General features: G+C 42.5%; 1 protein-coding gene across 2 annotated transcripts in view; it reads right to left on the bottom strand.

Annotated features, from left to right (window-relative positions):
• Positions 1-15330, bottom strand: part of LOC129733227 (transmembrane protein 65) — a 110610-nt gene extending 95280 nt beyond the window's left edge. Inside the window, exon 1 of one of the 2 annotated variants that reach the window (XM_055694902.1) lies at positions 14504-15330. In XM_055694902.1, the coding sequence (XP_055550877.1) occupies positions 14504-14933 (430 nt within the window). In that variant the 5' untranslated portion in view covers positions 14934-15330. The remainder of the gene's footprint in view (positions 1-14503) is intronic. The other variant, XM_055694903.1, reaches the window with a different exon arrangement.
• Between the last annotated feature and the right edge of the window lie 11338 nt (positions 15331-26668).

Raw genomic sequence — 26668 nt, 5'->3', positions numbered from 1 at the left:
GTTTGATAACAGAAAGTGCCATGCGTGCAAACAGCAAAGTATTAGAAAGTTGTGTTTAAGTATTAAAATATTACATTCTAAGGTCTTATCCTAAAGGAAACTATCTCGAAGCAAGTACTGCTATCAACAACTAATCGAATTATTCATAATATTCATTAAACATCAGTTAGATGTAATCGAAACAACAGTCGTATAATTCTGAAAATAATTGTAAAATTGTAATTCAAGAGCCTTCAGCTATGCAGCTTGGCTTTCCATTCAGCAACAATCAACAGAGCAACGAATTCCCATTTGAGGTGCATTAAAAAGCAATTTCCGGCATTTCTGTTTTTCCATCCCTTCAATGACCTACCAACAGTGCGACACAGACGAAACTAACAACCCTTCACTATGTTCACATCAAAACAGACAGATACCATCGAAATAGATAGCTTCTTTTTGGCTTCCCGCATATTACAATATTCTGTTTCATTCTAATTTGGGTTCCTATTCGATTGCATGATTTTCTCTCGTGATTGCATTTTTCTTTTCCTGATGCTGTGCCCATGTAGAAAGAGACAGCAGATCAAGATGATGATATTTAAAGGTCAAACGAGAAACATTATGTAAATGAACTGTGTTGACTAACCAAAAACCAAATTTTCCACCCGAAACAACGTTTGGGTATTTCCCAAAAATAGGACTCTCGTTGTCCGATTGCAACGGTTTACACCAGTAATGAAATGAATATACAAGATGTATATTTTCTGCTTCCAACAGTATGGTTTTGAATTAATGTTTACATTTGCACTTTCTCAGAACTTGCCGCGGCAAGCAACTCCATTCTTGAATTGAATATTTTTGGGTGCTCTCTACATGCAAGAAACTTCACAGATGTCCTAACAGATGTCCAAACTAGAAGAAATCATAAATATTCATCAAGCACTGGTACGTCCGTCATTCAAGGAGCCAGTTGCTGCTAGAGCTGCTTCTTGTCTAATCAAATTCAACTTACTGTTCATTACGCTCCCAGTGAACGTAGAATAGGAAACGAATCGACACAGACTGCACTACTGTTGTTTGCATAATTTCGCGTCTTTTGAAAATTTGACTAGAACAATAAACAAATTCAACTTGCTTGTAGACGTTGTAGTTTTATTTACAATTTGGAGTATTTATGGTTGCCGGAACAAACATTTTCATTCGGCCTTTTTTCATTTAAATTAAACTTCGCACGCGTATTTGGCTTAGCAAACCGAGTATTTTTTATTTTCTAAAAGAGAATATGCATTTTTTAGTATACACTTTATTTAAAGCACTGTTATTGAGGAACCCTTGGGTGTATGAGAAAACTTTCTAAGAATGAAACTTAGAAAGCTCATAATGCATTGCAAAAAATCCTGTGCACGTTCACCAGAATCAGTTCATTTTCAGAAAAAGTTGAGTAATCCAAAAAATGAGTCAGTTTGTAGTTATTCAGTTTTTGTATTACACTGGGGTCGCTTTTTACGCGGGTTGTTTTTATGCATTTTTTCAAACGGGATATTTTTTACGAAAACGCGGATTATTTTTACTCGATTCGGACGATCATTTGTACGCGGTATCAAAAAAGTTTAGTATAAGTATATATAATCTAATCTTTTAAATGCGGTACAACCAACCGCGCAAAAAGCGACCCCGGTGTACTTTAGCATGGACAAAAAACTGTGTAGTTATTTATTATTCAGCATGGTGTTTACAATTAAGCTCATTTCAATAAAATAAAACTCATTTAGTTGTTAAAAATAATAAGTTTCTGTGAACAAAACTATTATTTATTCAATCCAAAACTGTTTTGGAACTAAAACATACACAATTTTAAAATTTAAAACTGCACAGTTCAAGAATAAAAAACTATGCAGTTTTAGAATTTGAAAATATGTATTCCGTAGTTGAATTCTAAACAGTTCTTTTCCTAATTCAAAATTGCTGATTATAGTATCTATAACTCGGAGAAGTTGTGCGCTCTACAAGTCCAATTGAAATGGGTTCAATCTTGGACATCTAATTTTGGTTGTATTTATGCTGTGCCGCTGGCAACTGGTGAATTATGTTAGAAATATATAATTATGTTTCCATAGATCACTTGAAATTGAGTATAAATTAATTCAGTCTCAGTGTTACTTTTAACTAGTGTGTGTAATTTGTTATTAAAAGAAATAAAAATAAATATTGAGTTAATTTAAACACGAAATTTGAACTGTAAATTATATATATTTTGTGAAAACTTGAAAACAAATCAATACTTTTGATAAAAAGTCCACTATGAAGAAATATAAGTTTTCACACAAAGAAAAAAAAATAAACTGGTTGTTTTTCAATTCAAAGCCCGAAGTTTTTTTTTTTTTTTTGAATAACAAAAAGAATTCAAATAGATGAGGAAAAAAAAAGAATTCATTTTTTTCTCAGTGTGTATTTTACTAAGCATTTTTAGTTTTCTACGATACGTTCGTAGACAGTTTTTATCTACAACCAAAGGTTTCTGGAGTGCAGTGCTTTAAATGAAGTATGTGCTAAAATGCTTATACCCTTTCAAAAACAGGCGCTTAAAAATTGTTCACCCATGGAAAATATCCAATTTACTATGCCAAATACGTTTACATAGTTTTATTAATTTTATGCCACAAAATATCAAAACAATGGTCGCAGTGGTCCAAGCCTTGCAAAAAAAATGCCAAATACGTAAATTGGTCAATATGTCCCTTACTAACACGCAGAGAATCCTGAGTAAGAATCCCCAGGATACCTTTAACTCGGTGACGGAATCGTGAAAGGAATCGCAAACACGATCCGGAGGATTCCCACTCAGGATTCTTATTCAAGAATCCTAGAGCCTTATACAGGGCATTCCTGAGGATTCTTTTTTCAGGAATCCTTTTCAAGGACGCTCAGGAATCCAATGTGAAGAATCCTAGAGAATCTATGCGAATCGTATGTGTTCGTCCGGGGTGGCCTGGAAGCTCAAAAAATATTCATTTATAAAAAAATTATAAATTTATAAAAATGAGGAAAGAATGGGTAATCCTCAAAAAATACTGGATATCAACAACAATAATATCAAGATAAACCCTAGCCGTGCGTAAAGTTACGATTCGAAGGAAGAGGGTAACCCAAATAACTCTTTAGATCTTCAGGGTAAGCTGATAAATATTTGAGGCTCATTTTAGTTGAAAGATTTTTAACGCTCTAATTTTTTGTTTTAGTTTCCTGGGTGAATTTTTTTATGTGATCTAATTTTTTCCTATTTATATGTTTTCTTTTCATGTGGGTAACCATGAAATTTAACTATTTTCTAAGTTCTGTCCTTTAACATTCTGATATTTAAAAATTTAGCTTATCCTCAAAGCTTTCTTTTTTTGCGTATTCATTCACATTCGTGATGTTTTTTTTTTCTCAGTATAACTTTGTTAATGACTGGACCAAAGGCGCAAAACAGTTCCCACTAGTGAACCTCAGTCTTCCAGCTACCGAACCTCTACCGCGGTACCGAGCATTGTCAGGTAAATTTTTAAAAATTCTGGAAAGAGCAAAAACAAAACCTGGAAAAAATCTGGCAGTCATTTTGTGAGGCAAAAGGTAGCTTTTTCGAAAAAAATTCTTGGAGTATACAACATTTGAAGTAACAAAATTGCAAAATTTTGCGCCAAATTTGAAGTGATGACCTTTCTGCGAAACAGAGAAAATGAAATCTGGATAATTTATGAATACTCTGGATAATTGAGCATCAAATCTGTCTACCTGGATACATGTTTAAAAATCTGGATAATCCGCATAAATCTGGATACCTGGCAACGTTGGTTGAAAATGATAATTTCCAATACTTTTGAACAAGCACAAAGAGGAATAATGCCTCTGTAATTCTGTATACCGCGTTTGTCATCTTTTTTGTGAACAGGAAACATGGCCGACAATTTCCAACGGGTAGGAAAAGTACATCGCCAAGGCTACAAGTTGAACAGTAAATTAAGCGGGAGTAAAAAAACAGCTGCACTCTTTTTTCAAAACGCAGGAAGGCATTCCATCAGGGCCGTGAGCGAAAGAGGACTTCATTTTTTCTATTGCAGCTTCTACTTGGCGGTTGGTTATCAGGAATGGGCTAAAGTCAATTACGTCTCTGGGAATACAATAAAAGCTCAGCTTATCTCTGCGGTTGTAGCAGTAGAGCTACGAAAAATCTGCTGGAAGTGTAGGGCAAATAGTGCACACTTCTCTAGAGCCGTGTTACCATGACTATCACCCAAAAACATACAGGCCCACTTCTTTTCTCTTACTGTTGAAGAATGTCCAAAAAAGTCCAGGGTTCTGTCTTAGACAACTCTGCTTTGTTTGTACAGGAAGCGATTTAGAATACAGTAGGAGTTGCTTGCGTGAATAAATGTTTGGTTCGTTAGAGGGTCTCGGATCATCGGAGAATACAAAGCTCAGGTTGGCCAGGAGGAAGATTATAGACCAGCGTTTGAACGATTCAGTGTACACCAGCTGACGATATAAAATGGCCTCAGACTAATCGGCTTTGCCATCTCCAAGAACATAGCCATACGTAGCACCTTCTCCTAGCATAGATTCCACCACAGATTCACCCGAAGAGCACCAAATAAACAGAAAATGCGCTGCCAGAAGACGGTGAACCAGGAGAAGCCCCTCTAGAGGTTCGCTGGTACGCCGTTAATACATCTATCAGCAGTACTGCGGAGGGTGTCCTGGGACGCGTACAGCCAAAGCGACGTAAGGAGGGGTTTGACGAAGAATGCCGGCAGATATTGGACGAGGAGAATGCAGCTTGAGCAACAATGCTGTGTAGAGCCACCCGCCAGAATGTGGAGCGATATAGACTGAAACGGAGGCAGCAAGTCCAACTCTTCGAGGGAAAAAAGCGCCACCAGGAAGAATTCTACCGAAATGTGAAGAGATAAAAAGGGAGGCATTTTGACGGATAATCTGAGGTGATCGAAAGGTGAAAGCAGCATTACGATGAACTTCTGAATGGCGTGCAAGCAGGAGACCATAACATGAGCGGAAGAGACGTGATCGATGCAACGAACGACGAAGATGTGCTACCCCCAAAAATAAGCGAAGTTAAGGATGCGATCCGACAGCTCAAGAACAACTCGGCCGGAAAGGACGGCATCGGAGCGGAACCTAAACTGGACCTCGACAAATTGACCAGCACGCTGCATCGGCTAATCGAATAGATCTGGAAAACAGAACAGCTACCGGACGAGCGGACGTCAAACTAGTCAGCGAGAACTATCGAGCGATCACAGGTCGCCTACAACGTGTTTTCCAGGTCATCTTCCATCGCCTATCACAATTAGTTAGCAGATTTGTAGGAAGTTATCACGCCGGCTTCATGGAAGGATAATCTACGAACGACTAAATATCTACACTGCGGCAGATCCTCCAAAAGTGCCGCGAGTTTAGAGTCCCTAACACCACCTTTTCTTCTATTTCAAAGCTGCATATATGACACATTAGTCAGTTTAATGTGAGCTGTGGAAAATTCTCAAGGAAGCTGACAAGACTGATTAAGGCTACGACGAAGAATGTGAAGTGTTGTGTGAGGATTTCGGGTGGAATGTCAGACTTCTTCGAGTCCCACAGGAGGCTTCGACAAGGTGATGGTCTCACCAGCCTAATATTTACAACACGCTAGAGGGTGTTATGAGATGGGTGGGATTGAACGATTTTCAACAGATGAGACCAATTTAATTGATTTGCGGATGACGTATCCACGTCATGTCGGTAGAATTCATTGTCGGTAGAAAATTTGAGACAAAAGTTTGAATATAACATGGTGGCCAGCAGATTTCCAATTTCAAATTCCCGGTTTTTTCCCGGTTTTCCCGGTTAGAAATTGATATTTTTCCCGGTTTTGAAAAGCATAAATATATAAGTTCAACCACGTTTATTCATTGACAAAATAAATTTGTGAAAGAATTTTGATTTTAATATCATTATTTCATTTCAAAACTTGAAAAGAGCTAACTACTTCGACCCTCATCTATTTGCTGTTGATTTTTCGACTTTTCATGGCTGAGAAATGCAAATCGGCCCATCAAGTAAATCCTGAACGAGGTCTAATACAAAGGGCACACTTGGGGCTTTTTGAAACGTGTAGCGTGCAGAAAATATCATTCTCTCAAAATTTTCATTATTTCACCCAGCCTCAAGATATAATTTGGATTCAATGTGAGCTTCATGCTTCAGAATATTTTCACAAGAGTTTTAATTTTATTTCAAACCGTTCAATTTTCTGTCATTTGAGACTTACATAAATTAATTACTGGTTTAATTAAACTGTTCAACGAAAGCGATATTTGTAACTTTCTGCACTCTCTCGTTGAGTTTTTCGACGTTTTGTAGAGCTGGTTTTTGCTTTTTCAAAACTTTAATACATACATTTTCACAAATTTGGAATCTAAATTCAAAACTCATTTTCCACTAATTCTAAATTGAATTTTAGATATAATTGTGGATTTTATTGAATTCAATTTGAAATCTATTATAGGGTTTGTTTTTCTAATTTTTGGTCAGACTGAAATTCAGCAACTTTTCAACTAAATACCCCTTTTTGACATCATTATCTCATTTAAAATTTAATTTTAAATTCAATTGACTTAAAAAATTGTTTCCTAATAACTTTTTCATAGTCATTTTTAGTGAATGAGAGGAAACATTCTAGTTATTTTTCAGAGTTTTCAAAATAATTTGAGCACATTTTTTGACCCTGAACCGAGATAGTTTTTCGCCTTGCCTGAATCTGCAATAATAGCCGTTTTTTGGAAATTTTAAATTTGTTTGAGAACCAACTTTTTCCTTTTTTTAACCTTATTATTACCCATTTTCTGGTGTTCACCGACTTTGCTAGATTCAGTTTTAAAATTGATTATATTTGTGTTGTTTGTTTCATTCGGGCTTCAATACAATTTAATTGCTGCTTAGAAACAATATTTGCCTTTTCGAGCTAAATAAGAAGCTTGTTTTGTGTTTTCTGAATCCGCCTTCTAAATTTCAAAATTTTGAACAAAAATCTTTATCAAATTGAATTTTTTTACTTTTATAATAACATCAATTTTTTTATATTTTTGGTGTATTTCTGACATCAAATTAAAATCTGATTGCTGACCTTTATAGAAGAACTTTAGAAACATTTGAACATATTTTTTATCTTTTTCTAGTGTCTGTAAACGTTTCATGGCAATTGAGAGCTGACCAATTGTGTTTATTTCTGTCGTTCAAAATATTTTTTCCGTTTTCTTAAGGATCCCTTGAGGCTCAGTTATTGTCTCGATACTATAGAAAGGACTAATTTGATAACATTGTTATCCTTACGTAGTATTGTTCTAGGTTTATTTTGGGCGAATAATTTTCGCTATGGCCTTTATAGTTTTGACCTTTTTATTTAAAAAATATGTCTTTCTGATTTTGGAGGAGCATGCAAGCAATTTAAGGAAAAAATAAAGACAGTGCTTTGCCTCTAGAATACTATTTTATTAATTTTGAAAGGAGGCGGGGCTTCCTTTCTCGGAAGGGAGTTTCCTGGGATCGACACCAACAGAAGCGTTCTAAGTAACGCAGTGTCCTTCTCAAGTCCTGGTAGTGCCCGGGACTCTAAACGATGGCACTACGATGGCCCTCCTGCGACATAGTGGGGTTGGTCGCTGGCCTTGCAAGCCCGCACCATTAAAAAACAACAGCAACGAACGCAATAACGTTAAGTACGGACCGGAACAATCGGCTAAGACCTAGGCAACGAAAACGGATTAACGATTGGATTCTCGGAACATGGAAATGCCGATCTCTCAACTTCCTAGGAAGTACCCGCGTGCTTTCCGAGGAATTGAAGACCCGCAAGTTCAACATCGTAGCGCTGCAGGAGGAATGCTGGAAGGGGACGATGGTGCGTACGTACAGGGATGGTCACACCATCTACCAGAGTTGTGGAAGCACACATGAGCTGGGAACAGCTTTTATAGTGATGGGAGAGATGCAGAAGCGGGTGATCGGGTGGTGGCCAATCAGCCCTAGAATGTGAAGGTTGAGGATCAAAGGCCGTTTCTTCAACATTAGTATTATCAACGTGCATAGCCCACACCTCGGAAGTACCGATGACGACAAGGACGAATTCTACGCGCAGTTGGAGAGTGAATATGACCGCTGCCCAAAACATGATGTCAAGATCATCATCGGGGATTACAACGCTCAGGTTGGCCAGGAGGAGGAGTACAGACCGGTGATTGGACGATTCAGTGCACACCAGCTGACGAATGAAAATGGCCTCAGACTAATCGACTTCGCCACCTCCAAGAACATGGCCATACGTAGCACCTTCTTTCAGCATAGCCTCCACCATAGACTCACCTGGAGATCACCGAATAGAACAGAAACACAAATCGACCACGTTTTGATAGATGGTCGGCACTTCTCGGACATTATCGATGTCAGATCACATCGAGGCGCTAACATCGATTCGGATCTCTACCTAGTGATGGTTAAGATACGCCAAAAACTATCCGTTGTGAATAACATACAGTACCGTCGCCCGCAACGGTATAATCTCGCGCGACTGAAGCAACACGACATCGCAACACAGTACGCGTCATCGCTCGAAGCTGCACTGCCAGAAGAGGGAGAGCTTGAAGAAGCCCCTCTAGGGGATCGCTGGAATGCCGTGAAAACAGCTATCAGCAGTGCTGCGGAGGAAGTCCTGGGACACGTGCAACCGAATCGACGTAACGAGTGGTTTGACGAAGAATGTCGGCAGATTTTGGACGAAAAGAACGCAGCGCGGACAACAATGCTGCGTAGAGCCACCCGTCAGAATGTGGAGCGATATAGACTGAAACGGAGGCAGCAAGTCCAACTCTTCAAGGAAAAAAAGCGTCGCCAGGAAGAGGAGGAATGTGAAGAACTCGAGCAGCTGCACCGCACACACGAAACACGAAAGTTCTACCAAAAACTCAACGGATCCCGCAGAGGCTTTGTCCCACGAGCCGAAATGTGTAGGGATAAGAATGGAGGCATTTTGACGGATGATCGTGAGGTGATCGAAAGGTGGAAGCAGCACTACGATGAACCCCTGAATGGCGTGCAAGCAGGAGACCACAACAGAGCGGAGAAGACGTGGTCGGTGCAATGAACGACGAAGATGTGCCACCCCCCACAATAAGCAAAGTTAAGGATGCGATCTGGCAGCTCAAGAACAACAAAGCGGCCGGAAAAGACGGCATCGGAGCTGAGCTTATTAAGATGGGCCCCGACAAACTGGCTAGCTCGCTGCATCGGCTGATCGTCGAGATCTGGGAAACAGAACAGCTACCGGAGGAGTGGAAAAAAGGGGTTATCTGCCCCATATACAAAAAGGGCGACAAACTAGACTGCGAGAACTATCGAGCGATCACAGTCTTGAATGCCGCCTACAAAGTGTTTTCCCAGGTCATCTTCCAACGCCTGTCACCATTAGCCAGCAGGTTTGTAGAAAGCTATCAGGCCGGCTTCGTGGAAGGACGGTCTACAACTGACCAAATCTTTACACTGCGGCAGATCCTCCAAAAGTGCCGTGAGTTTAAAGTCCCTACACACCATCTTTTCGTCGATTTTAAAGCCGCATACGATTCAATAAACCGACAAGAGCTATGGAAAATTCTAGACGAAAACGGCTTCCCGGGGAAGCTGACAAGACTGATTAAGGCTACGATGGAGGATGTGAAGTGTTGTGTGAGAATATCGGGTGGAGAAAATTTGAGACGGTGGCAGACCAGTATACCCGACTGAAACGTGAAGCAGATAGGATCGGACTGAAGATTAATACGTCAAAAACTAAGTATATGCTTGCAGGTGGGTCCGAGCACGACAGGGCACGTCTAGGCAATACGGTAACAATCGACGGGGATGAGTTCGAGGTGGTCGACGAGTTTGTGTACCTCGGCTCTCTGGTAACTGAGAATAACGATACCAGCCGGGAGATAAGGAGACGTATTATCAGTGGAAGACGTGCCTACTATAAGCTCCATAAAAAACGACGGTCGCATAATCTGAGTCTTCGCACCAAGTGTATCCTGTACAAAACGCTAATAAGACCGGTCGTTCTCTACGGGCATGATACGTGGACAATGCTCGAGGAGGACTTGTGAGCACTCAGAGTTTTTGAACGTCGGGTGCTAAGAACCATCTTTGGCGGTGTGCAGGAGAACGGAGTGTGGAGGCGTAGGATGAACCACGAGCTTGCGCGCGTCTACGGTGAACCCAGTATTCAGAAAGTGGCTAAAGCTGGAAAGATACGCTGGGCAGGGCATGTAACTAGAATGCCGGATAGCTACCCTGCAAAATTGGTGTTCGCTTCAAATCCGGCGGGAACGAGAAGGCGAGGGGCGCAACGAGCGAGATGGGTGAACCAGATGGAGCACGATCTGCAAAGTACCGGGTGCCCGCGGAACTGGAGGCAGGCAGCCATGGACCGAGTGAATTGGCGGAACCACGTTATGCAGGCCATGTCTTAGGACGTACGGCCATCTAAGTGAAGTATTGCATATTAAACATCAATCTATTTTCTAACGATGCTGAATAGCATCGTCGTGCAAATTTTTGCTTATTTTCCGTCGGTCTATTCCCGCCACTATTGTGTCAATCGCCAACACCCGGGAATGCGACTTCAACTAGGATCCTAACTAACGACCCGTTGGTTAACGGACCGGCGCCAACGGCTTCACTTTCCCATGCGATTTAAAAACCCAGAGATTTTTCTCCTCAGAAAATCTCCGGAGGATTGAATCTAGATCAGTTTTGGTTGATTGTGAGTGGATCACGTCATCACACAACCATCGACACTTATGGTGTTGGGATTCGAACCCAGATCCAGCGTGGTTGGTGGAGGAGTTAATTGTTTTAGGCTTTAGATATTTTTTATCATAGTTTAGTTTTTGCCTATTTCAAGTTAACATATAAAGCCTGATTAGAGTCATTCTTGACTTCTCTGGCCTTCAAAATATTTTTTAGTAATTTGAAGTTTCAACATTCCCTGGGCTTTGTAAGTTTTTGTTGGCGATTTGTAACCTAAAATTCGAATCTTGTTTCATCAAATAAGTTATTATCATTATTATCAATTTCAACAAAAATTATGAATAATTTGGTACATAACTTTGAAACATACTCAGACATAAATAACATCAGACGCTGATCCTGTAAAGTGATGATTGTTTTGATGTTTGATCGGCACTTACTATTGAAATCCTAATAAGTGTGAATGAGAAGGAAGACAACTTAGAAAAAAAGAAATGGCAGCCAACTGTTAGTGTACAGAACAATTGCGGGGCTAGCGCTAGGATCCTATTGACTATAACGGTCATCTTTTTTAGCCGAGAATCTAACATATGACGACTGACTTGTTACTCCAGCATCTTACCCTGAGACCAACTAAATAGTTCCTTGTGTCTTCCAATGTTTGTGAGATGGCAGAAAATGTATAGTGCGTTGAACTAATACAACAGATCCCACGCATGTAGTAAATGAAAAAGAATGTTCAAAATAAACATGATAAATTTCCCGGTTTAGTATTGAAATTCCCGGGTTTTTCCCGGTTTTCCCGGTTCATTTTCGAATTCCCGGTTTTTCCCCGGTTTTCCCGGTTCGCTGGCCACCCTGATATAACCAACCAACTGAAGCGTAATGCAAATAGGATCGGATTGATAATTAATGCGTCTGAAACAAAGCACAATATGGTAACAATCGACGGGAATGAGTTCGATGTAGTCGACGACTTACGAGCGCTCGGAGTTTTTGAGCGTCGGGTGCCAAGAACCATCTTTGGCGGTATGCAGGAGAACGGTGTCTAGAGGCGTAGGATGAACCACGAGCTTGTGCGCCTCTTTGGTAAACACAGTATTCAAAAAGTGGCTAAGCTGAAAGGATACTCTGGGCAGGGCATGTTGTTTGAATGCCGGATAGCTACCTTGCAGCCATGGACCGAGTAAATTAGCGGAACTGCGTTATGCAGGCCATGTGCTAGGGCACATGGCTATTTATATAAGTAAGTAACTTTGTATATTTGTGTATTATGTCTGTCTATGTTCAATAACTATCAACTGTCACCGTTTTGTCGGTTTTTTGATTGATCTACTGGTTTTTTGCTCTCTTATTTGCTTTTATTTTAGGTTTAAGATATTTCCTGTTTTTGTACACACTGGTAATCCAAATCATTCTTTTCATCATTTTACGCAAGTGAGAAATTTTGATAAACAACATCTATATTTCATTATGATTCAAAAATAAGATCATTCTATAAAAATTACCATTTTGCAAACGCCCTATTAAGCAGAGCATCCTCGCATTTGAATAAATTTGCAAATTTATGTTTGTAAGCTAACTTTGCATAACTGAGCCTCAGCTGTCTCCTGCTTAGCTTTTTTGTTTCTCCCATCTCTGGAAAGATTTGAACTCCAACCCGCTCTTGCGCACGGCTATTAAGTTGACACCCCAGGAGCGAAACGACTTGAAATTTATCTAAAATTGAGTCAATTGAAATTTTCTCCACCCAATTCGTTATGTTAAATCTTCCAAACTTAGTTTCGAATTGAAGCGGAAAAAGTTCATGAATAAATGAAGCGCTAATGAAGACATGACATCAACTTTTTCCATCCTGTTTGAAAAGTGCCCATCAATACACCACAGTAACGGAAATTTGTTGCTCTCTTTTCTGTCTGTCTGCGAGAAAAGTCTGCCAAGACATAGCGCCAAATGAGCTACGTAATTAGACACATTTCTTGGGGATGCGGTAACCAAGAGTGATTGCCATTAAGAGAAGTGTTTAATTTACGAAGATAGCCTAGCCGCAACGGAGCAAAACAACATGTGGTAACTTCCAACCAGAAACAACACTCATGACATGGATAGGACGATATCAGTAAGGATAAAGGTAAGCAGTGATGCTATGAAAGCTCTGTTGGTTCACATGGCCCATCAATAGAATGATAGCTGTGACGGCGAGAATACACCTAGGCATGTGGTGGTCTTTAAGACCACAATATTTCAGTATCTCCTCACCATTGACTGAAGCATATTGAATGAGTTGATGTTGTAGATAGCGTTGTACGTTTGATAGAGATAGTGAAACGTGCAATTGTTACACTGCGCCATGGAGATTTATAATTTGCGGTTGCCGACAGATAACGAATAAACAAGATATCGAGGGATTTAGTGTAGAGTGGTCCTGAAATACAGCAACTTGTTACTGAAGCATTTGTACACAGCAGGGATGGCTACGTATATCTAAAAGATTACGAGCAAGCCGAGTGTGCAAGCAAAAGTGATGGGTTTTACGATGTTTCAGGTTTGAACCGGTTAATTCCACAAGAAGCCCGCAAAATATCTAACTGTTTCTTCAGCTCACAATTTCTCAGTAGATTGACAAATCAAAGGAACAATCAATAGCAAAGTTTCTCGCTAACCGTTTATTTATGCCAATGCCAGTACGATTTACAAACAAAAAAAAAATCCTGCCGTGACATTTGAATGCTGAAAGGCAAATGAAATATATCGCAAAACTTGCTACATGTGGCTATTAATAGCTGCTACTCGATAATTTCTCTCCTACAACGACACGTATGGTCAGGCTTTTTGTTTCCCCGCGAATTTTCCGCTCAACTGGGCGGAACAGTGCTGCTAGTTCGTGATCAGTAACGATTTACTACACCTATCTAATTACTGTTCTATTATTGAACTGGCATTAATGGAGTTGTAAAAATAAATTCAGCTTTCACATGTTGCCAATTGAACACAGTCTATTTTTGAAGTTTGAAATAAATGCAGACAAACAAATTAAAAATACCTGCATTCAAGATATACTGCATATTGAACACATATCGATAAGGGACAAGATTAAAAGGTACTCATTATAACCAGACTACACTAGATTTTGTCTGTTTCGACTCAAGTTCAACTAAACTGCGAAACAAAATGTACGTGTCAAAACTGCATGGAACCGGATTTGAAAGTATGAAATCGAATACAAACAAAAAGTTCGCATGTCAGCGAAAACTTATCTAGCCTTTGGTGGAATAAACTTCAAGTTCCATGTATGTTGATAGCAGGGGCGACTCGTGGCTGTTGAACCTACCTGTTCAACTAGAAGTTCTGAGAATCAGAGTTTGGGGAAGTAACTACAATTTTATCCGCGAATAAAAGCAAGTAATTCCCTTTGTTACTATTGTTACTATAAACTACAAAATAAGAAAATAAGAGCATGAATTTGGATTTTAGATTCATTTTTTGCCTGACGTCCCCATGCAACACTACATGGATGGTCATAATCCTGAAACATCGCAATGTTCCCCAAAATCGTATACGCTAGTGGACGTTCAAAATAGGTGACTACAAACATGTGGCGAGAAGTAATACTAGGAATCAACTTATAGTGGACTTTGATAGAAGCACTTTTAGAGGACATTTAGAATGCAGCCAGGATACGATACACATTACGCAGGTGTTTCACCTTCAAACTGGGCTTTCTGCTTGTTCGATTCAAATTGCTTCAGTGTATTCATTAGCAATTCCCTTTCATCTTCGTTGAGGCGATATACCAAGTCGTGGAGTTGCTCCCTTGTTAGTGTAGATGCGGCCTGTGTGTAAGCTCGCCTACTGCTGCCTAATCCTACGAACAGGGACGGAGACACCCTGTGGTCGGTGATGTTGTTCAGTTTGAAATTAAATTTACTCCTACAAGTGGTTCTGCCGGCACTTCTGCTTGCCACAGTATGACAACTCTTTCTCGGAGGTGACGAATCACAGAAAACTGTTCCTTTCAGCTGTTGTTCACATTTTCTGATTCCTACCACAGGCGGTACAGAGGCCCCAGAACTCCGGGCGCACTGTTGGAACATGACTCTAGATACTCGTGAAAACAATGATACATTTCCACTCATTTTTAATGAATTCCCTCAAACCTCGTTGCACACTAATCACTTTCAATTTTAAGTTTTTTCGCTACACGCAAAAGCACAGCTTCCCGGAACGATCTCACTGCCCCACTAAGCAACAATACAATTGCCTTTGCACCTGAGCTGCTCTCGGTTTGCTTTAAAAGCTCTCCAGCTGCAGTGCCAAGCTGGTCAGGTTTTTCTTATCACATCACACGACAGGCCTGCCTGATAACGCAACTGATGCCGTCACCGTATCCACTTGAACACTACAAAGAAGAGAACCGACTCCACGCTGCGAGAACAAGAACGCTACTAACAGAAAACTCGACTTTTCCTCACGGATTTTCCACCCGAGGTATGGTTTCTGTTATGAGATTGCTGGCAGAACTGTTCTGTTTTTGCTGTTTTTTTTTTTTGTTTTGGTTTACCTGGAGCTAAGACAAGACGCGACAGCTGGCTTCTTATTTTTCTTTTCGTAACGGCCGTCATCCCCATCGAAATTTTTTTGAACGTTCCATACCGTTGATGCCAGAATGATTATTTTTAACAACTTCTGCAGGTCAATGAAAATAAAACAAATTAAAATTGCAATATATAGACGAATAATACTCAATTTTTATTTATTATTCTATGTTTAATAAAGGCATACTTCTACTATCAATTTTTTTCTTCCTAAGTTTCTTGGTACTCAAATTTTTTCTTCCTAAGTTTCTTGGACGATCAATCAATGCATTTTGAAAGTTATAACAGTGAAATACATTACTCGGTAATATCATGTAACTTGCATACTTTTGCATCCTTATTTATGAACAATTACAATAGCTAAATTATGACTCTCCAGCATCACTGCTTTACAGTGAAAAGTAACCTCGTTGTATTTTCTACGTGACGATTGCGTTATCGGATTCAGCCAACCAGCAGCCGGTTCAAATTGGTTGAATGTAACGGTGACCAGCTGTCGCGTCTTGTCTTAGACCTGGAGCACATGCACATTGATGCGAGTATTCTGCTGTCAGAAATAAAATTTGCGCGAGTGTCCCTCTGGCGAGGACTGGCGGCGTCTGTTATACACGGAAACAAATATCAGTGATGGATTTCTTGAATAATTTTTTGTGTCTGTCTGGACCCGCATCGAAACAGTTTAACAGTATACCAAAGTTCAATGTTATCATTGTTTGTAATTGAAATAAAATTTATTCAATCCAAGACACATGATTTTTGTTTTTTCATTGATGATAATCTTGAACAAAATTACCAGGATTTTCGTAGCGCAAATACGGCTCACGGAACTGATCGATATTCAGCAGCAGCAGATTGCGGATCTCCAACGGACGAACGTCAATCTGGCTAGTGGTGAACGAATCATTGAGTCTCTCGCAACTAGAATCGACGAGTTTCGGTACGACCCTGAAGGCGGAATATATTTTGAATCATGGTACGCTCGTTTCGAAGACGTTTTTGAGAAAGACGAAAAGCAGATGGACGAACACGCGAAAGTGAGGTTACTTTTACGCAAGATTGGCACGCAGTTCGACGAACGTTGCGTGAACAGTATCCTGCCAAAGCCAAAAAGGACACGGTCAAGTCCAAAGGCATCTCATTTATTAAAAAAGTCGATTTCTCAAAGAAACGGATACTCAAGTCGAATCTCAACGGCTTCCCGGTCCAGTTGCAACTAGACTGTGCGTCGAACATCACAAAAATGTCCGAGCAAGTCTGGGAAACGATTGGCCAACCACCAACTCAAGAGACTGAAGTTGTAGCTGTCAGTGCATCAGGAGACGAGATTGGCATAATCGGTGAATTCCTAGCAAGAATCACTCTCCATGGCATCACCAGACATGACCGAGCTTACGTTTCAAGCAAACCGGATCTCGACGTCTTCGGTATCGAGACCATCGGTCAATTCGATCTCTGGTCAGTTCCGTTCAACACACTGATCCAGTCCGTACAGCAGAAGTTCGAGCCCTTGGTAGGGAAGCTCCGTTCCAGATTTCCTGACGTTTTTCTAAGTTCCCTTGGTCGTTGCACCAAAGCACAAGTGAAACTGTACCTCAAGCCCGAGTCACGCCCTGTGTATTGTACAAAGAAGCCGGTGGCCTACGCTGCACTTCCCAAAGTTGACGCTGAACTACAGAGATTGCTAGAAAAAGGTATCATTTCACCAATTCAACTCCGACTGGGCGCCCCCCATCGTGGTTGTTCGCAAGGCTGACAACGTCTCCGTTCGAGTCTGTGGTGATTACTCTACGGGTCTCAACGACGTGTTGGAATCCGATTGCCATCCTTCGCGCATCCGGAAGATATGTTCGCCGACCTAACTGGTTTCCGCTTTCTCTCGAAGAAGAACTCCGGTGATAGAAAAAAAACCAAGACAGATAACTGATTTTAATGAATTTCCCATGGAAGGTAATTAAATAGACTCACTTGCAAAATAAATTCCACTCCCATGCGAGCGGCTTTCTGGGAGTTTACCAGAACATTCGCCATGGTAGATGAAATCATGCGTGTAGGTATGTTTTTGAGTTCTTTCTTCGTTTTATTTGTCAATTCCTCCTCAATTTTCGTGTCAAAATTGTGGGAGTAGGTCTAACGCTTCTGGTTTGTCTCTGGATGGGACGCAGCTGGGGAACGTTGGGTGGATTGGGTGACCTGGGTGCCGCATCAAATTTCAGCCGCTTCATCTCCTCCAACGATTGCATCAAGTAGTCGACTCCAAATCCGGCCAGAGCACCTCGTCTTTGCCTCTATGGTATTTGTTGAAATTCCTAACTAGATTTCAACGAAGAACGATTTCCAAAACTATATTCTCAGCCGGTAATAAATAAAACGCAGTCTCCGGTCATAAGCGAATATAATTTACCTAAAATATGTATCATGATGACAAATAATAATACTGTTAGATTCAGCTTAATATAGGTTAATCTTTAGATCTTTTTCATTACTCACGTTTTGTCTTCTTTATATAAATTCTACGTGAATATTTGCCTCGAAGATTACTTTATAATAAGTGACTGTAAACCTATGGTAATGCAACTCATGAACGTTGAAGTAGAAGAGTAGAAAGCTGGATCAATACGATGTTTCCTAGTTTTTACAATTATTATTAGAGATTAGAACTTTCAGTTCTTATTTAGATTTTAGCTCACTTGCTTAATCAACCTTTAATTCAAAACAATTCTCCTTAAACCTTCACTTAGCGTTAGATGGTATGTAATAATTTTAATAATATTTTAATAAGAACTCAATAAATTTTAAGTAAACCTGTAGATCGTAGCGAAATCAACTTAGCGTTGCTTTTTGTGCTGATTCATTACACCTTTGACAAATATGTCATTCTACTGTCCGGTCGGTCAAGCAGCATACTGTCATACGTCGTTCGGCTGTCATGTCGGTACAGCAGCATTCTATAACCTATGTTCTTTATAGGAGGTGCGCACAGGCCGTCGTGGCCAACACTCCCCCGGGGTACGCCAGCCGTAGTGACTGGCTTACTTACCGTCGCACCGAACGTCTAACACGGCGAGCTTTGAAGATGGACGGTCGTAGACTCCATTCTTCGTCCTCACGGTTGCGGAGCGGACCTGGCCATCCTTGCTGACCTTGGTGTTGATGACCTTTCCCATCGGCCAACAGTTACGAGGCATGCTACGGTCGGTGATGACCGCTATGTCGCCAACGGTGATTGGTTTGGCGTGATGGAACCACTTGGTGCGGCGGGTTATCTCTGGCAGGTAGTCTGATAACCAACGTTTCCAGAACTGATTTGCTAGGATCTGTGACGTGTGCCAATTCTGTCGTAAGACCATGGCGCTATCGTCAAGAGTGCTGAGTGGTTTTAAGCCGTTTGATGAACCAAGCAGGAAGTGATTTAGGGTCAATGCTGGGGCCGAATCATCGTCAATCGGCACGTGCGTCAGCGGTCGAGAGTTTACCGTATTCTCCACTTCGGTCAGTAGGTTACGAAGAACTTCATCTATCGGCCTCCGCGAGGAGCAGACAGTCATCAGGTTATTCTTGACGGTCCGAATCAACCTCGTTGAATACCCATTCGACGCCATTTGTGGCGAACTCCGTCATTAGTTCACATTGATCGACTGCTTTGATGGCTTGCTTTAGCTCCCGATTGGCACTCACAAAGTTTGTACCACGGTCACTATATATTTTCTGTGGAATTCCACGACGTGCGATAAGGTTTCGGATGGTCATGACACACGAGCTAGTAGTTAGTGAATGCACGACCTCGATGTGAACGGCCCGAACCGTTAAGCAAGTGGCCAACATTCCCCACCGCATTTCTACTCTCCTTCCGACGACGACTTCAATCGGCCCGAAATAATCCACTCCCACGTGCGTGAACGGTCGTGAGAAAGCATCGAGGCGGGCTAAAGGAAGGTCGGCCATAAACGGTGGCTTAGGTGTGGCATGATGGATCTTGCATTGCTGACATTCCCTTCGCACTCGATTAAAACAGGCGCGTATTTGGGGGATACGGAATTTTTGCCTGATCTCGTTGATTACAGTCTCGTGGTTCTGGTGGTGGTACTTGGAGTGGTAGTGTGCTACAATCAGAATGGTGATGTGGTGTTTCCGGTTCAATATAATCGGTTGCCTGGCGTCTTCAGTGGCGTAATGACAAGCGGCGATGCAAGTTCTCATGCGCATGATCCCGTGTTCGTCTAGTTTTGGAGTTAACTGGTATAGCGAGCTGGTTTTAGGAATTCTGTTAGTAACAGACTCAGTCTGTGACAATTTCTGGAGAGCAGCAACTTCGTCGGGGTACGACTCCCGCTGCGCAAGTCGTATCAGCGCCCGCTCAGCGACCAGAAGGTCGTTTGCTGTTAGTGGTCCCATGAGAATAGATTTTTTGGCCCGCTTCCGAAGATAGTTATACGCGAGACGATAAACGAGCGCTACAATTCTGATCAACTTTTTCCAGTTAGAGTAGTCAATGACTCTGATGACAGGTTTCGATGGTACGTGATGCGCCATTAGTAAAGGACGAAGTTCGTTTTCTGTCGAGCCCTTCAGAGTTAGAGACGGTGGCCAGTTTTCTTCAGTGTGCCAGAGGAAGTTTGCTCCTTTAAACCATCTGTGATCGGAAGACATGTCTGGTAAGCTGTTCCACTTGGTTGCGTCGTCAGCACAGTTCAGTTTGCTCGGAACCCATCGCCATTCATGTGCTTCCGCAATCTCCAGAATCTCGCTAATTCGGTGGCCGACGTACTGGGTGTATCGACGATGATCCGAGTTGATCCAACATAGAACGTCTCTGGAATCTGACCAATACAGTTTGCTGGATATCCGAAATGACAGAGCTTCTTCAACGGTGCGAGCCAATCGAGCGCCAAGGACAGCAGCTGCCAGTTCCATTCTTGGAATCGATGTAAACTTTAGTGGTGCGACTCTTGTTTTGGCGGCAACGATGGAACAGCTAATGGCTCCGGACTTGATGAAACGCAGGTAGCAGACGACGGCCATGCCGTTCTCGCTGGCATCCACCATCGTATGGAGTTGGATTTCATCGGCCTCCGTCGGAGTGTATTTGGAGTTATAACACCGAGGAATTCGAACGTTTTCAACCCGAGGTAGAACTTGCAGCCATTTTATCCATTTGCCGTACGCATCATGGTCGATTTCATGGTCCCATTGTATACCGGATCGCCAGATTTGTTGGAGCAGAATCTTTAGGTATGACAGAAAGTGTGAGATCAGGCCAAGTGGGTCGAAGATTGTCATTAAGACACGCAGCACCTCTCGCTTAGTGGGACGGCGTTGACCTCCCAACAGAGCCGAGTCGTAACGGCTCCATCCCACCTTGTAGGTGAATACATCGTCAATCGTATTCCACCACATCCCTAACACCTTTTCGGTGGCCACCTCCAGTGACAAGTTGAGACTTTTTTCGTCAGTTTCTGCACCATGCAGCGCTGCCAGCACCTTTGGAGAATTGCAAACCCAGTTGCGAATATCAAACCCACCTTGCTTATACACATGCTTTACGTCCTTCGCCAGTTTAATAGCTTGCTCTTCAGTATCGACGCTGACTAGCATATCATCTACGTAGTGAGACTTGGTAATGGCGTCGTAAGCAGCTGGATACTTATCCGCGAATTGCTCGGCATTACTATTCTTCACGAATTGAGCTGTGCTAGGTGAGCAGCATGCCCCGAACGTCATCACCTGCATCGCATATACTATGGTAGTTCCCTTGGCGTCCACCCAGAAGAAGCACTGGCACATTTGGTCTTCAGTTCGTATTAAAACCTGGTGGAACATTTCTCTAATATCACCGGTCAGGCCGATGCGGCGTTCTCGAAACTGAAGAAGGATCATAAGTAGTGAGCTCAGCAGATCTGGACCTTTTAGCAGCGCCGAATTTAATGAAACACCGTGGGCGAATGCCGCTGCGTCCCATACAATCCGTACTTTTCCAGGTTTGTTAGGGTTGGTTACGGGAAATATTGGCAAATACCAGCGCCGCGGACTGATAACAGCACGTTATCCGGTTTAGTCACCCCTAGGCTGTCCAGCGAAAAGTAGTCCTTCATTGCTCGATGTAAGTCCTCATCTGGCTGCGCTATACAGGGACAAATATGGAAGGTATAATAATGAAAACTTGCATCGTTTTCAGAACTCCAACCACCACACACGGTCCATCCAAGGCGAGTTTTCACGGCTAACGGTTGCCCAATTTCTCCCTCGCGGCTCTTTAGTCCAAGGCTTAGTTGGCCATGCTTCATCCCTATTAGTATTCGTGGGCGAGCGTCGCGATACGATTCGATCGGTAAATCGTGGAGGTGAGGGTATAGCTTCGATAGCTCGGTCATGTCCATCGATTGCTGGGGCAGTAGCAGCTCCCTAACCGTCCTGACGTCGCTCATGAGGAATTTCTTGCTTTCGTTTTTGGCACCAGCAATGTGGAGACTGCAGATGCGAGAGCCAACCTCCTGCCGTTCGGTTCCTCCAGTCCAGCGAAGACACAAAGGGCTTCTAACACCATCAAGCTGCAGTTCGTTAGCAAGATCTTGGTCAAGCAAAGTAAGTGCGGAGCCCTCGTCCAAGAATGCGTACGTACGGATCGCTGTTTTATTCCCGTGAAGCACTACTGGCAGATAGCGGAACAAGACAGAACCGACGGTTGTCTGGTGAGTGTTGCAGCCGGACTTACTGGTTCCTGGTTGGGGAGATTTTTCGCGTTCAGCTGTAGTCCCAGTGCCCTTTGGCTTCACCTCCATATCGTTGTGCAGGAGCTCATGGTGTCGGTAAGTGCACCCATCCTTGCCGCACGGTTTGGCTTTGCAGTATCCTTTATGAATGCGTAAACAAGTGCGACAATACCCAAACTCTCTGATAGCAGCACATCGCGACTCCCTGGATAACCCCAGGAAGCGTTTGCATTTTTCGGCTGACTTGCAACTTTCTTTGCACAGCGGGCAAGTTTCGTTTAACAGCGGTGGTGCTATGCTGGATTGTTCCTCAGCGTCACCGCTATCGTCTTCTTTACAACGAACGGTTTCGGAATGAGTGTTGAGGTAGGCGTTTCCTTTCTTGGGACCTCGTGGATCTTGTCTAGTAGGCTTCCCATCACGTGTTGGAAATACAACAATGCTTGCTGCTTCTGCCAGGGTGTAAATCCATTCACTGAAGGTCGCCAGGTTGACCGTTGGTCTTGCCAGGCGATGTTGCGCCCAGTTGAGCTTGAGCGATGGCGATAGCTTACCAACGAGTTGGTGCAGTAGAGTTACATTGTACATGTATTCCTGCATTCCGCACGCAGTTACAGTAGCGCAGAAGTTTTTAACATGCACTGCAAAGTCCACTAACGTTTCTAGTCTGTCTTCTCGAATTGATGGTAAAGATTCCACTTTCCCTATCAGTGACTGTATGATGATTTCGGGTTGCCCAAACAGCATTTTCAGGGTTGACAGTATGCCAACAACGTTTTCGGCATGCATCAACCGACTTTTCACGGCATCGTAGGCTTTTCCTTTAAGACTTTTCTGGAGGCGAACTATGTTCTCATCCTCTGTAAACCCACACATCGTCGTTGTGCGATTGTACATTGATATAAAAACGGGCCACTCTTCAGGATCTCCAGAAAATATAGGTAAATCTTTTGAAACCGCTTGTCGAGCAGCAATCTGGGAGCGGGAGAGTTGAAGCTGATCATCGCCGTAGTCGTTTTCAATCGACGGATTTAGTGTTGACTGTCTACCTGTGTTCGCAGTAAGCCTTGGGGAAATATCTGAGTCTCTTGGATGAATCCGTGTTGTTTGTGGATGCCTCTGGTGTTCCAATTGCTGTTCCCATATCCGATGGATGGCATCTGATTCGGTTCGTAGCGCTTCTTGTTGCTCTTTTAGCTGCTTCTCCTGTGCCGCAAGCTTCTGCCGCTGTTGTTGCTCGTAGTCTCGAAATTGCTGTTCCCTCTCCAACTGTTTCTGCTGTTGCTGGTGTAATCGTTCCGCTCGCAACCGTTGTTGCTCCATCAACTGATCTTGACGCACTTGCTCTTGCGGGTCATGGGTATTTGTCTCTTTCGGTTACGAGATGTAGTTGGTTCCCGTTCGACTGAGTAAATGGTCTTTCCCGGCGCATCATTCGTTGTTTAAAGCCACTCTTCTGTCTGTCTCCGGGAAGCATCGGATCTTCGACTCGATCCTCTTTCACTTGCCAACTCCTCTAGGATTCTGTACTTGTTGTCTTGTCTTCGGCGATCTTCTTGTTGCTGCTGATAAGCTCGCTCCTCCTCCAACCTAAGTAGTTGAAGCCTGGCGCGATTTCGAGCAGACCTTTGCGAAGATGAGATAGACACTTCTGAAAGCGATTCCACTACGTCGATCACGGATAGGATACCCGACGGAATGTTTATATCTGCTGCAGGCTTTTCGTGCGCAGGATTTTGCCTGCTCGGCGGTACATCTGATAACTGTTGATTGGGTACTAGGATCGGAAGGACTAGCTGCTGATTGGTCGCCGAAACCTTTAGCGATTTGGATGATTTTTGTTGACTAACTTTCGGGCATCTCGACGGAACTGTTAGCAGTTCGGTGGTCTTTTGCATGAAGGATGGCATCACTGGATTGCTACGGGTACTTGTGACAATCTTCTCGATATTCAAACTGTGCAATGCTTTCTCGTCATCGGCGACGTCCTCTCTTATTGATGCTCCGTCTGAAGCTACCTTAGTTCGCTGGACCCATTTCGCAGTTACGCAGTTTGTGCAACTCCAGCTCTTATCTGCAACTTCCTCCGAAACACCTACACAGGAAAAATGGTGCCATCCGTCACACAGATCGCACTGAACCATCTCGTCGGTGTCAGGTTCATGACAAGTTCTGCAGGCATAACCTTCAAAGGTTTTCGCCAATGCTCCCACATTCAGATCACCATCACCAGCATCCGCCAAACCACACTGTAACGCGTTATCTGAGACATCGTTTTCACTTCTCGCTTTATCACCACGACCCGGCATTTCAAGGCAAACCGACGGTTTCGTACGAACCAAAAACGTAAATTATATGATGTTGAAATTCCTAACTAGATTTCAACGAAGAAGGATTTCCGAAACTATATTCTCAGCCGGTAATAAATAAAACGCAGTCTCCGGTCATAAGCGAATATAATTTACCTAAAATATGTATCATGATGACAAATAATAATACTGTTAGATTCAGCTTAATATAGGTTAACTTTTAGATCTTTTTCATTACTCACGTTTTGTCTTCTTTATATAAATTCTACGTGAATATTTGCCTCGAAGATTACTTTATAATAAGTGACTGTAAACCTATGGTAATGCAACTCATGAACGTTGAAGTAGAAAAGCAGAAAGCTGGATCATCACGATGTTTCCTAGTTTTTTCAATTATTATTAGAGATTAGAACTTTCAGTTTTTATTTAGATTTTAGCTTACTTGTTTAATCAACCTTTAATTCAACAATTCTCCTTAAACCTTCACTTAGCGTTAGATGGTAATAATTTTAAAAAAAATTTTAATAAGAACTCAATAAATTTTAAGTAAACCTGTAGATCGTAGCGAAATCAACTTAGCGTTGCTTTTTGTGCTGATTCATTACGCCTTTGACAAATATGTCATGCTACTGTCCGGTCGGTCAAGCAGCATACTGTCATACGTCGTTCTGCTGTCATGTCGGTACAGCAGCATTCTATAACCTATGTTCTTAACGACATCATGATTGCAGGAAAACTCAAGAGGCGCACGATCGCAGCCTATACACCGTCCTGGAACGAATTCAAGACTGTTGATTTTATCTCCGCATTGAGAAGTGCCGTTTCTCTCTTCCACAGATTAAATTCCTGGGTCACATTATTGAGAAGGATGTTCTTCACCCTCAGGGCCGGCGTCGCATTATTTTCCCGAGTGGGTAGTTACACGGAAGGTTCATGAATGACAAAGGCGTAGCCGAGGGGGGGGGGCGACCTGCTGATACCTGAACATAATTTTGCGAAAAATCTACACTGCAATAACAATAGGGTGCCGATGGAATGTTTAAGAGAAATTAGATTTTTGAATTTCGTGCAGTAGTAATGTTTGCATTAAAAAATGGACTTCTTTCGGTGATAGAAAAAAAAAACAAGACAGATAATTGATTTTAATGAATTTCCCATGGAAGGTAATTAAATAGGATCACTTGCAAAATAAATTCCACTCCCATGCGAGCGGCTTTCTGGAAGTTTACTAGAACATTCGCCATGGTAGATGAAATCTTGCGTGTAGGTATGTTTTTGAAATCTTTCTTCGTTTTATTTGTCAATTCCTTCTCAATTTTCGTGTCAAAATTGTGGGAGTAGGTCTAACGCTTCTGGTTTGTCTCTGGATGGGACGCAGCTGGGGAACGTTGGGTGGATTGGGCGACCTGGGTGCCACATCAAATTTCAGCCGCTTCATCTCCTCCAATGATTGCATCGAGTAGTCGACTCCAAATCCGGCCAGAGCACCTCGTCTTCGCCTCTATGGTATTTCTCAATGAACGACGCAACTTCCGGCAGGCACTTCGTAATATAGACTTCCCCGTTCACGGCCAGTACAGAGCTTCTCGCTGATTGTCAGCCATAGCAGCACCTTCTTTGGGAACTTGGTGTGTGAAATGAATTTTAACCCAGAGCTCACTTCCTTCGGGGGGAAGTAAAATACGGAGTGCCCTGCCAGTCGTTGCCATCCAGGGTGAGATAGGTCTCGGCGTCGACCACCACCATCACGTCGTGATTCGCCGGAAAAATCGACTCGACCATCTTATTCAGCCGCTGACACTGCGTCATTGCCTGCAGCTCCGAGACCAATGAACGGGACTGCCGCTTTCTGATGTCCATGTTCTCCAGGTATTTTTCCACTGTTTGGCCGGTTGCACCGACCACCCGATCAAGCGTACGCAGTGATGTAGCCACTTTTCTCTCAGTCTTTCTCTGCAGCTTTTTTTGGAGCTTCTTGTCGCTCAGGTTCGTCGGCCGTACGGAATCGGTCTTTCTTTCGATGCTCTGATTATAGTCCAACAGTGCCAAGATATTGTAGATACCGGAACAAGCGTCACTGGCGTCTCTTAACCGTACGATTTCCGCTTTCGACGCGGTGGGGTACCGTTCTTTGATCGTGCACACTTCTGAACGGAGTAGCTTCACTGTTTTCTCCATTACGGTTAGAGTTCCAGTCAATTTTATTCTGCTGACTCATGGGTTACTATGATTGATGCTGCATGGGTAGTTTCGTCAGTGC

Source organism: Wyeomyia smithii, chromosome 3, assembly GCF_029784165.1.
Source record: "Wyeomyia smithii strain HCP4-BCI-WySm-NY-G18 chromosome 3, ASM2978416v1, whole genome shotgun sequence".
Taxonomy (NCBI): Eukaryota; Metazoa; Arthropoda; class Insecta; order Diptera; family Culicidae; genus Wyeomyia; species Wyeomyia smithii.
The sequence above is the reverse complement of the archived record's forward strand: the minus strand, read 5'-3'. Positions and strand labels throughout refer to the sequence as shown.